Below are 12,947 nucleotides of genomic sequence, written 5' to 3'. Positions count from 1 at the left end.
CTAGTTCAAATAAACATCTCATCCATGAAGAGTTGTAAAACCTCTACAGCAAGAAGCTGGTTGCTCAGTTGTAGAGGTTCTTTTAATGACTTAAGTGTACCAATGATGGTGCTAGCATGTGCTAACTTGTAGGATAATCACCTGTATCTCCTTCTTCAGAACATCTATTCCTGATGATACAGTTAATTAATTTATCCTTTTTTAGTACTTAAGTGTCCAATTTTAAGTGTTTAAAAATATTTACTGAATGATTTTTCCATTCTCATTTTTATTTCTTGAATCACAATGTTTAAAACATGGATTGTGCTCCCTGTTGATCCTAATCTCAAATATCTTAATATTCAGTTCCCTAAAGCCACTTCAATTTCTTTACCATTTTAACTTTTTAAACACACAACTTTGTAACTTACTAATATATTGCTTTGGAATACTTATGTTATATTTTTAAAGTTCTAGCCTATTCTTTCATTTATTCATTCATTATATACATTGCCCAGCCCAGTAGGCATTTTACTATATGTTAGGGGCTCAAAAATAAACTTTTTTTTCTCTTTGGGTAATCCTGGGTCAAAAGCATAAATGATACTTCAATGATTTATATTGGGCTCCTTCAAATGCTACAATTTAAAAATATTTGTGGGAGTTCCCATTGTGGCTCAGTGGGTTAAAACCCGACTAGTATCCATGAGGATATGGTTCAATCCCTGGCCTCGCTCAGTGGGTTAAGAATCTGGCGTTGCCATGAGTCGTGGTACAGGTCACAGACATGGCTCAGATCTAACATTGCTGTGGGTGTGATGAAGGCTGGCAGCTGGAGCTCCGATTCGAATTCCAGCCTGGGAACTTCCCTTTGCCACAGATGTAGCCCTACAAAATCAAGAAAATAAATAAATGAAAGAAAAATATTTGTATCCACGTAATGTGGGAAGATATTGTCGAAAAGATATTTTTTTACTTATTCAGCCATTCTTTTAATATTAATTGATCTCCTTATATAATACATGTAGGTTTTATATATAGTATATTAACTGAGATCCTATTACTCATTAGTGGTGAACAAAACGAAATTCCCTATCCTTTTGTGGCTCACATTCTGGTGTATGTTTGAGGAGGCGACAAGCAAATAAAAAATAAATGATATAGAACAATGAGATGATGAATGCTACGTAGAGACAAAATTTAGAAGGGAATAGATATGTGCAACACAAGGAAAAATAACTTTCTCTAAAATTAAAACACATTTTAGTATTTCAAAGCAGGAAGGAAAACCACAAAGTGAAATATAATTAACATTAATGTTGGCTTCTATCAGAAAATAAAAACTATAATAGAATTTACAAGGGATAGAATGGATAGCATGCCAAGGAAATGCCAAGGAAACCTACTCCTAAATTTTAACAATTTGAACTTTTCCCTAATTCAGTATAAACATGAGCCAAAATCAACTGTTAAACACAATATGAGCGACCCCTGCTGGTCACACCATAAAAGTTAAATAAACCCAAAGAAATCAGGGCTAATATTACAGGTATTGTACTAAGTGCCTTCTCTGCATTATCTCAGCTATTCCTCGTCATAATCCTATGAGTGGTATAATTTTGAGCACCCAAATTCACACAGCCCTAAAACTGACATCTCGTCTGGCTGGATCCCAAGCAGGCATTCTTCTCACTGTACAACACTACACTTGCCTTTTCAGAGGCTGTTTCTACTTGAAGATCTATCCCAGCATTCATTCAAGAGATATTTATTGAGCACCTACTTTATACCAGACACTATGTTTAGCCTGAGGATAAAGTGGTCGACAAATCAAATAATTGCCTTCAGGGAGTTTACATTACTGTGGGAGAAATTAAGTACATTATTTAATTTCAGATTGTGGTAAGTGCTATTAAAGAAAAACAGAGCTGGCCAAAGGATGATGGGATTGGCATGTGGGAAGACCCTATTTTAAGCAGGAAGGTTAGGGGCCTTCCTTTTTTTTTTTGTCTTTTACCTTTTCTAGGCTGTACCTGCGGCATATGGAGGTTCCCAGCAATGCGGGATCTGAGCTGTGTCTGCGACCTACAGGACAGCTCATGGCAATGCCAGATCCTTAACCCACTGAGCAAGACCAGGGACTGAACTCACAACCTCATGGTTCCTAGTTGGATTTGTAAACCATTGAGCCACCATAGGAGCTCTGTGAGGGACTTTTCTGAGGTGGAAATATTTGAGTAAAAACCTCAGCTCTAAAGAGCTAGATAAATAAAGCCCTGGGGAGGGGCACTGAGGAGGAGGAGCCAATAGTTTAAAGGCTCTGAGATAAATGCTTGCTGTTTGAAGAACAGAAAGCAAGCCACTATATTCCCATGTAAGGGAGGAAATATTTTTTTCCTCTATCCATTTAGGTTCTGTCTGAGACCTGTGAGTTGAAATGACAAAAAACACATTAATGGATAAACTGTATATAAATTTTATTTGATGTTAATGTTTTCACGTGGTCCAGTGTAGGGGTGGAGGGCTCTATAGAAAGAAGTGAAAATCCTCCTAAAGTAGTTAGGGGCTTATGTATCACTTTAACAAGGAGGGATAAATTGTGGAGAAAGGACAAAATAAAAAGAGATATATGGGGAAAAAAATAGAATATAAGGGTTGTTTTATTTATTTATTAATTTGGAGGGGGTATTTTTAGGGGCACACCCAAGGCACATGGAGGTTCCCAGGCTAGGGGTCAAATCGGAGCTGTAGTTGCTGGCCAACACCACAGCCACAGCAATGTGGGACCAGAGCTGGATCTGCGACCTACACCACAGCTCATGGCGATGACAGATCCTTAACCCACTGAGCGAGGCCAGGGATTGAACCTGTGTCCTCATGGATGCTAGTCAGATTCATTTCCGCTGAGCCATGACAGGAACTCCATGTGATTGTTTTAAAAAAGTTTGTACAGACTCATCTCAGTGTCAACTCCCCATCTCCAGTGGTAAAGAATGTTCTCCTCTTCATGGTACAACAAATTTATGCCCCGCTTTTAGGTAGAAACAGGGAAGCAGAGAGCCTTTCCTGCATTTGCTGTTTCCCGTTGTCTTCAGGTCAAAATAATCGATATGCCAAAGTGGCATGATTTGGGGTATAATGTTCTGACTTACTTCATCAGCCACACCTACCTTCTGTTCCTAATAACAACAAATGTCAACTATTTTTTCTTCACCTAAAAAAACTCCTGAAACTTTCCAGAACAATTTCTTACATTATCTTCCCAGTCCAACAGCCACTTCAAATCTTAGTTATTCTTCAAGACTCTGGTCATAGTTCCAGATCTCTCATTCCCTGAACTCCTATGGTATATCTTAACTGTAATATAAAATACAGTACTTAGGAGTTCCCCTAGTGGCTCAGTGGTTAACAAACCCGTCTAGTATCCATGAGATTGTGGGTTCGATTCCTGGTCTCACTCACTGGGCTAAGGATCCGGTATTGATGTGAGCTGTGTGTAGGTCACAGACGCGGCTAGGATCTCGAGTTGCTGTGGCTGTGGTGGAGGCCTGAAGCTATAGCTCCAATTCAACCCCTAGCCTGAGAATTACCATGTGCCACAGGTGTGGCCCTAAAAAAGACAAAAAATAAAAAATAAAATAAAATACAGTATTTAGTTATAAACTAAATAGCCCTAGTCCTACATAGGACACTCTTTATGCATATATTACTAATTCTGTAGTAATAACGTGGAACTCAAATTTCAAAGTCTATACCAATGAATTGATAATTATTTGGATGACTTTCCAATGAAGTGGGAGGCTGTCATCAAATTATCAAGTTGCCTTCTGAGGTAGAGCTGAATGGAAAGTTTCCCAAATGCCTCTACTTGCTATAGGGGAGTGAGCCCACAAAGAAAACATTGGAAAACAATGTTTTCTAATCCCTGAACAACTTTTTTTTTTTCTGTCTTTTTTAGGGCCACACCCATGGCACATGGAGAGTCCCAGGCTAGAGATCTAATCGGAGCTGTTGCTGCCAGCCTATGCCAGAGCCACAGCAATGCCAGATCTGAGCCACATTTGCGACCTGCACCACAGCTCACAGCAACGCCAGATCCTTAACCCACTGAGTGAGGCCAGGGATCGAACCTGCAACTTCATGGTTCCTAGTTGGATTTGTTTCTGCTGCTCCACAACGGGAACTCCTGAACAACTTCTTTAAAAGATTTCAAAGATGCAAACTACCTTTTAAAACTCTTGTAAATTACATAAAGGCAAATAATAGTGTTATTATTAAATTACTAATTGATACATATTACTGCTCTAAGTTATTTAAAATCATAAAGATTCTTTCCCATTTTTGTTTTTCTGGAAATCTAGGTATTTGCTTAACCTCGTTCTCAAACAGTAGTCCTAGGACAAGCTGTAAGCAGAGAACTTGTTAGAAATGCAATTCTTGAGCCCCATTCCAGACCATCTGAATAAGAAACTCTTGGGGCTGGGGCTCACCAATTTGCTTTAACAAGCCCTCCAGGTGATTTTGATGCACTCTACAAATTGATATCTCCTATCTTAACGTAAAGCAAATCTCTCAAGACTATGTCTCTGAAACTAATCGGTGTTCTCAAAAATTCTATATTTAAATTAAGCTATTTTAAACAACTGTTTGGCACAATGACTTAATGTAAATGTCTAACGAGTGATGTTCAAATCACTGAAAAACTGGTTTGCTTTACATTAAAAGTTCTTTTATTAATTCATATAATTAGGACTAACATGTTTTACCGTAATGAAATGAATCTATTCCCTGATTCCAAATTGGTGTTACTATTTCAGTAGTTAAATTCACATATCTGTGTAAAACATAGTCAAACATATTTTTTGGAAAACTGAACACTAAACTTGCTTGTTCTCTGTGATTCCCTCTGCTGACTCATAATGCAAACTTCATCTATTTGAAAATACTGTGTTAGGAGTTCCCGTCGGGGCTCAGTGGTTAACGAATCCGACTACGAACCATGAGGGTGCGGGTTCGATCCCTGGCCTTGCTTAGTGGGTTAAGGATCCGGCATTGCTGTGAGCTGTGGTATAGGTCGCAGACGCGGCTTGGATCCTTCGTTGCTGTGGCTCTGGCGTAGGCCAGCGGCTGCAGCTCCGATTCGACCCCTCACCTAGGAATCTCCATATGCCACAGGAGCAGCCCTAGAAAAAGGCAAACAAACAAACAAACAAACAAACAAAAAATACTGTGTTAGAGTTCCATGGAGGAGAATAATTTAATCAAATTGTTCATTCTACGTAACACTGCTCAGCTGTAAAAAGAAATTGGGTGAATCTCTAAGTTATTTTTGTTTATCATTAGTTTGAACTGACCTGCAACTCCCACTTGATGTGTAGCATATCCTGGTAACCTGCTGGGCCCTTTTCCCAGCCACAGGGTCAGGGTAGATGAATCTGATTCTGCGTGGTGAAAGCAGAAGCCCAGGGAAGCGGCAGGGGCAATAAATCGGCTTTGGAAGATGGGAATATGCAGCCATACCGCTACCCTACCTTCCGATCTCCATTTCTGTATTGCAGCTAAAACACAGAAGATAAACATTTGTGAATATTTTCCAGTGAGAGAAGATTAAATTAAGACTTATCTTCCTCCTCTAGGAAGCCATCTTTAAGCTCCATTTCCCTTATTAATTCTTTTGGGGCTGGGGAAATCCCCCATGTTTTATAATATTTAGTATTTTGTTCATTTGTTTTTCCACCAGACTGAATTCCTTGAAAATAAATATACTGATGATCTTCATATTCACATCATCTGACACAATACTTGGCACATAATTGGTACTAACTGTAGAATGAACAAACGGATTTAAATAAAATACCAGTTCAATGCTGTTCCTTTTAATAATCTTAGTTTTAATCTTTACAAATGACTTACGTGCTTCTATTTTTTTTTTTAAAGTCCTGTCATTCATATATATGCATGCGTGTGTGTGTGTGTCTATGCATACACATTTATTTTCTTTTATATATTTCAAGGTAGTTAAAAATATACCTTTGTTTTTAAACAATGTATGGTAGTTCAAGAAAATTTTGAAAGCAAAGTATAATGAATAAGTCAAAATTTCACATTAGGACACAGTAATAAAATTTAAAATTTTGATGTTTTTCCATAAATATAATTTTGGAATTGAAATAAATCCAAATAAATCATATTGTATTTAATTTACATATTATATTGTAAACATTTTACTGTCATTAAAATTCTTTAATGGGAGTTCCCGTCGTGGCGCAGTGGTTAACGAATCCGACTAGGAACCATGAGGTTGCGGGTTTGGTCCCTGCCCTTGCTCAGTGGATTCATGATCCGGCGTTGCCGTGAGCTGTGGTGTAGGTTGCAGACGCGGCTCGGATCCCGCGTTGCTGTGGCTCTGGCGTAGGCCAGTGGCTACAGCTCCGATTCAACCCCTAGCCTGGGAACCTCCATATGCCGCGAGAGCGGCCCAAGAAATAGCAACAACAACGACAACAACAACAACGAAAGACAAAAGACAAAAAAAAAAAAACTTTAATGAACATTTTTAATGACTGCATAATATTCCTTATATAGATATATCATAATTTACTTAACCAACCTCCTACCCTTGGATATTTAGACTGTTCCTAATTTTTATTTATCATAAATAATACCATGATGAACATGAAGTAGACTTTGTCTTTGACTTTAAATTCTCTTACTCTGTCAATTAAGATTGAGCCAGGAAAAAGGACGCTAGTATTTATCTGACCCTTACTAAATTCCAGACATTTTAGATACACTAGTTCATTAAATTATCACAATAAAAAAGGGTAAGTATTATCATCTAATTTATAGGTGAAGAAATGAATACTTCACAGTTTTAGAAAAACTTTTCAGACCACTGTCTCTATCTAGCATCTCACCTAATCTTAACAATAACCCTAAAAAGTATGTGTAGAGAGATGGGGAAAGATTTGATTATTTACTTATTAGATTCCTTTCTCTTGTGTTTTACATCCTCTGCAGTAAGCACCTTCCTGTTAAGGACCATGTTTCTCTACCTGACAAGTCGGTGTGCCTAACACAGTGACAGACAAGTTGGGAGCCTTAATTTAACAGACTTCTTAATTTGGGCCTATGGCATCTCCTCAGATCCTTCTCACCTGGATCTTTCTCTGATCAAATCTGTTTTAAAATTGACATAGAATTACATAAAGTGAAATGGACAAGTCTTAAGCAAACATCTGATGAGTTTGGACATATGCATACACCTCTGTGACCCACACTCATGATTACAGAGTATCTCTATTATTCCAGGGAGTTGCCATGTCCTCCTTCCCAATCATGATAATCAAAAAACTTGAAGTTCTGAACCTACAGTCACTTTTTTACTGTTTTTTAACTTTACACTGATTGACTCCATCCGCTCCCACTGTTTCAGTTAACAACTATTCAAGGATGTTTGCCCAATCCTGACTTCACTGAACACTGAATTTTTCTGCTCTCCAGCTGCCCTCAGACATTACTTGAAGGCTGCCATTGCAAACTTCATGCCTATGTTCAAGACTGACTCCTACACACTCCACCCCAACCTCATTTTATTTATAGGCATATTTCTGGCACCAATGCTTCAAGTCTCAGAATCATTCTTTTAATTCATTTTCTTTCTCTGATAAACTTCTAATACTTTTTCCTTCTCTATCCCTCACTTCTTTGATAAGCTTTCCCTACATGCTCTCCACAGAGAACCTAAGGATTCTGCTCTAGATTTACTAGAGCTTATTATACATTTCCTAATGATATCTCTTGTTATCTATTTCTAATCCTAATTAATATTTTGTGTATTTGCAATCCTGAAGGTTAACATAAGATTACACACTGGGGCTCAATTCATATTTATTAATGACTGGGTTTGTTTAAAGCCACACAGCTAATGAGTGACATAGCAAGGAGCAGAACCAAGGTTATTTCCTCACTTATGCAGATGTATATGAAGCTCAACAACATATTACCTGTTCATTCATCTAACTTTACAGTTATCAATAACAGGAACAATAAAGCAACAGACTTCATGTGTAAAGGTACTTAACAACTCTTGCTATTATATACAATCAGTCCAATTTACTCAAATAGACTTAGATTTAATGGGCTTTCTTCTCAGGTTATTTTAGTTTATTTTTATAGGCAATACGATTCAGTTTTGTTTGACTCAATGACAACTAGCAATGGCACTTAACGGTGCTGTAAGAACACATTCTAGAGCCAGGGGAAGTTAATCTGTCTCAGTACCATCATCTCTGAAATGAGGATAATAGTACATACCACACAAGTTGTTATGAGAATTAAATGAATCTGTATTCATGAAGTTTTAAAAAGTGTCTAGCACTTAGAGCAATTGCATTAAAAAGTTACAAAAACATATGGTACTTCAAAGTTTATAAATTAGTTTCATATAATTTATCTCTGATCACATCTATCCAATAAAGTAATTAGAGCTAGCATTATTCACATAAGCAACCTAAGATAAAAATATTTTCAGTGGTGATTTGCCTAATGGCTGGCTAGCTGTGTGGCAGAATCTGGGACTTGAAACTTGGGTGTGGGACTCCAAACCCAACCCACTTTCTGCTTTACCTTCCTGAGATAGTGCTTTGATCACTTGTTTGGCCACTTACGAGTAACAAGTGTGTGCAATAAACACCTGTGTCTACCCACACATATGACACACATTAGAGGATGAACACCGATTTGATCTGCTGGAGTTAGCAACTGTCCCAAGTAGGAGAGAAAACAGGTGAAGAGATAAGTAGCTTGGAAATGAGGATGCTTAAAGATTAAACTAACTAGCTCTACTCTATTTCCATAGATGCTCACTTGCCATATGCTGCACAGAATAAAGATTATTTGAAGTTTCCTCTTAGTGTGAGAGGATATTTTTCCATGGCTAAATATCCTCTCTCTGCTTTCAATTTGATTATGAAGACCCTCAAGGGCAGTTTGAAAAACAGGTTGCTCCACCAAATCGAGGGCTCTCAAAGTGAAGGCTCCTCTTCACAAGCTTTCTTTTTTTTAATCATTGAATTCAAGGTTCAAAGAGAATAAAGAGAATGGTGAGTTTTGCTCCTGAAGACTGAAACCATTCACCAATCTCCCCCGCTAATTATAAAGGGAGTGTTGCTTTATAAGTAGAAGAAACTCTCTAGTTCTGGGCACCAGAGCTCCTGACCCCACTTGTGTACAAATACGACCACTCGGAGCCTCTTCGGCCCACTTACGGTCCACCACCTGTATCAGAAAACGCGATAGGGTTTTTTTTGTTTTTTGTTTGTTTTGCCTTGGGCAAAGTGCCGGGCAGAACCAAGTCTCGGTAAACGGCAGTAAATAATTATGAAATAATATTAAACGCGGAGCACTAAGTACGTGGCAGATATAACGCTAAGCACTTAATAAGCATTGTCCAACTTACCCCTTAACAATCCCATGAGTTCCTGTTACCTGGTTTTACAGATGAAAAAAAGGTGATTTACAAAACTTGCCCAAGGTCACACACTAGAAAGAGGACCAGAAAGTAGGGCTGCAGACCTAAAGTTTGAGCTCGTCACCATTTCACCCAACAGCCTCGGAAACCTCCCAGCCAAGGGCACGAGAACGAAAGGCAGAAAACGGGTGCGGGTCACACACGCCCTCTCTCCTTCCCTCCAGAGCGACTAGGGAGTGGGAACCGCAGTTACTTGGTAGAAAGGTCGGGAGCCCGGGGAGCCTTGATCCAAGCGCACTTGCCCTGCAAAGCTCTCTGGAAGGCGACGGTGTCCAGGCGGTCCAGAGCGTCTAGTTTCAGCGAGACGCCCCCGAATCTGTCCAGCTCACCCCTCAGCTCGCCAGCTACGGAAGGGGGATCCCGAGAGCAACCCAGGAAACTCGAGGCCCCACGGAGCCCTGCATAAAGCATTGCGTGGCGCACCCGAGCCAGCACAGTGAGCCAGTAGCGCCCGCTCCGCAGCTGCGGCATTTCCACGCAGGCTCTCGTGGCCTCAAGCCTCTGCTTCCAAATTACCCTGCGGGTTTGCCTTAGAACGGAGAATGCTACCGTAAGTTTTAGAAGAGTACCACCCACCCCCTCAGGGTTGAGCAGACATTACCTCTTTGCAGCTCTAGGTAGAGGAAACGGCAGTCCTGTTGACTGACTCCTCTCAGAAGTTTGCCTGGCTCCCGCCAAGCGGGGAGAAACTCCCACAGCTCTCCACCCTCCCGGAGTTCCCCCCACCCATTTTAATATTAAAGGGACGTTTGTTCAGGGATGGAGAATGCGGTGGAGATAAGAAAAATTCCTGTTTTTCAGGAATTTACAATCTAAAGGACAGTTCTGTCCACCTAATCCTTGGCAGAAGTCAGAACCTCTTCAACGAAGGATCCTCGGTTCTCCCGCTCCGGCTGCGCTCCACTCCGGGGATTACGGCGCGGAACAGAGCCTTGCTGGCCTCTGCCCCGGAAGTTTTTCTCTCAGTGAAGCGCGCACGTTGAGCCGGCTTCACCGCTGCTTCTCTCAGGCAGCCTTGAGATCATGTCTTCCAAGAAGAACAGAAAACGCCTGAACCAAAGCACCGAGAATAGTTCGCCCTCGGCCTCCGCTGCTTCCTTTCCTGAGGGGGCCACAGCTTCAGCCGTGGCGGCCGGGACTTTGGTGGTGATCAACTTCCTAGAAAAGGGTAAAGAGTTCTGAGAGGGAGGTCCGAGGCCAAGGGGGTGCTGCCTGAGAGGACGAAAGCCTAGCGGTTCTACCTTGAGGGGAAGAGGTTTTTAAAAAGTTGGTCGAGGCAGCGATATGAGCGCGCCACAGAAGTCCTAAAACACCTGAAGCTGCGCCTGCATTGGAAACGTGAGGCAGAAATGACTTAACCATGGCCAAGTCAAGCTGCATTTTTTGTAAATTACTTTGAATTTCTAAGTTTCACTTGAAACAGCCTAGGCTTGTTTAAGATTAATGGCATATATAAGTGTAAAATCGCTCATATCTAGCGAACTTTGTATACAATCACCCAGTTCGGTGACCATGTGGACCCGTCCTTCTTGAGAGAGAGGTCGATGTGCCTTTAAGATTGATCAGTGGCTTTTCCCCTGTTACGCCAGTTCTTGTATTTAATAACAGCTGTTAATTGTACACTGGCGTTAGCAGTAGTTTGCGCATTTCACTTACGTCTCTCATTTACTCTTCTCAGAGCCTTGGGAGATGGTATTGTGTTATGCCCATTTTACAGAGGAAGAAAAGTTAACGTGATCGCCCCAGGTTACACAGCCTACTAAATAAATAACAAAGGCTTATTTGAGGCCAGAAGTATTTGACTCTAAAGCCATTGTTTTAGATCAGGGCAACCTTGACTTGAGAGAACGGATTTAACCGAAACGCATTTAGTTGGTAAAGCTTCTAACAGTCTTGATGTTTTGTGGCTTTTAAAAATGGTTCATATTAACCTTAGCGGCAAGATTTTTATTTCTCTATTGCAGACCCTAAAGACTATCTTCAAGTTAACATTGTGTTTTCAGTCTCTTTTGGGGATCAGAGGGCAACTAGTTGGGTCTTGCTGTCTTGCACAATCTCTTTTTCTTTCTTTCTTTTTTTTTGCTTTTTATGGCCGAACTCTGGGCGTATGGAGGTTCCCAGGCTAGGGGTCCAATTGGAGCCACAGCTGCTGGCCTACACCACAGCCAAACAACAAGGCAGGATCCAAGCCAAGTCTGTGACCTACACCACAGCTCAGGGCAACGCCAGATCCTTAACCCACTGAACCAAGTCAGGGATAGAACCCACGTCCTGGTGGATGCTAGTCAGGTTCCTTAACCACTGAGCCAGGATGGGAACTTCTCTCCAAACTATTTAAGTGGGGCAGTCTTTGCCTGCTCTTCTCTCACTCCTCAGCCTCTTCCTATTTGACATCCACCCTATTATTCCATCAAAATGGCACCTGCCCTGGTGGCTGATTGTGGATGTGGATAAATCCAATGGATGGTATTTCATTATTTGACCCCTCAGCAGCTTTTGGTATTGTCAGCCATTTCTACCTTCTTTAAACAGTTTTCTTCTTGACTTATGTATCATCACTTTCCCAGAGTTTTCCCCTTCTTTGGTTGCTACTTAATCAGTTTGTTTTGCAGGCTCACCCTTATCTACCTAACTGTCCAAAGTAGAAGCTTCTTAATCCTTAGTCCTAAACCCTCTTTTTCTCTATATGAACTTTCTTCAGCAAGTTCATCCACTTCCCAGAGTTTCCCATTTATACCCTTATTTTCCAGATTTGTATGTGTAATTTATATTGTTTCTGAGTGGATTCAATTGTCTTCTAGACCAATGCGTTTCAAACTCTGTAGGGAAGATTTTGAAATTAATGATGTGGCACAGTAAGTAACACTGTTGTAAAATAAAATAGAAGTAAATTACTGGCAAATAAGTTAGAGATTTTTATTAGATTCAACATATGTAAAATTACTTTGTCAAAATGCGATAAAAGCTTCTAAATGCATATCATTTTTTTGTTCTTACCTCATCATGAACAGTAACAAATAGTTTGTGGACTACATTTTTTTTAAATTGGAATATAGTTGATGAACAATATTATGTTAGTTTCAGGTGTATGTCATTGTGATTCCTTTTTTTTTTTTCTTTTTAGGGCTGCATTGGTGGCATGTGGAAGTTTCAGACTAGGGGTCCAATCAGAGCTGCAGCTGCTGCCCTACACCACAACCTACACCACAGCCATAGAAATGCAGGATCCGAGCCTTTTTTGCCACCTACACCACAGCTCACAGCAACGCCATATCCCTGATTGAGGTCTGGGAGCCTGGGATTGAACCACATCCAATGGATACTAGTTGGGTTTGATTACACTGCACAACAATGGGAATTCCCCACTTTTACTGCACCTGTTGAGATGATCATATGGTTTTTGACTTTTGTTAATGTGGTATATGATGTTGATTGA

At 40.3% G+C, this 12,947-nt stretch overlaps 2 protein-coding genes across 9 annotated transcripts in view; one reads left to right on the top strand and one right to left on the bottom strand.

Moving 5' to 3' along the window:
* NUDT6 (nudix hydrolase 6) overlaps window positions 1-10,169 on the bottom strand; it is a 50,253-nt gene extending 40,084 nt beyond the window's left edge. Inside the window, exons 1-3 of one of the 6 annotated variants that reach the window (XM_047798609.1) lie at window positions 10,113-10,169; window positions 9,754-10,040; window positions 5,334-5,537 (exon numbers count right to left, since the gene is read on the bottom strand). In XM_047798609.1, the coding sequence (XP_047654565.1) occupies window positions 5,334-5,537; window positions 9,754-9,982 (433 nt within the window). In that variant the 5' untranslated portion in view covers window positions 9,983-10,040; window positions 10,113-10,169. Of the gene's footprint in view, window positions 1-5,333; window positions 5,538-9,439; window positions 9,469-9,555; window positions 10,069-10,112 lie in introns of those variants that run through there. The other 5 variants (XM_047798610.1, XM_047798611.1, XM_047798612.1 and 2 more) reach the window with 5 other exon arrangements.
* Window positions 10,170-10,378: 209 nt separating this feature from the next.
* Window positions 10,379-12,947, top strand: part of SPATA5 (spermatogenesis associated 5) — a 320,569-nt gene continuing 318,000 nt past the window's right edge. For 2 of the 3 annotated variants that reach the window (XR_007137477.1, XM_047798608.1), the window contains exon 1: window positions 10,379-10,679. Coding sequence is in view for 2 of the 3 variants with exons in the window: in XM_047798608.1 (XP_047654564.1) it covers window positions 10,535-10,679 (145 nt within the window). In the remaining variant the exon portion in view is untranslated. The remainder of the gene's footprint in view (window positions 10,680-12,947) is intronic. The other variant, XM_047798607.1, reaches the window with a different exon arrangement.

The sequence above is a fragment of the Phacochoerus africanus genome, chromosome 10, assembly GCF_016906955.1.
Source record: "Phacochoerus africanus isolate WHEZ1 chromosome 10, ROS_Pafr_v1, whole genome shotgun sequence".
In the NCBI taxonomy this organism is placed as follows: Eukaryota; Metazoa; Chordata; class Mammalia; order Artiodactyla; family Suidae; genus Phacochoerus; species Phacochoerus africanus.
The sequence above is the reverse complement of the archived record's forward strand: the minus strand, read 5'-3'. Positions and strand labels throughout refer to the sequence as shown.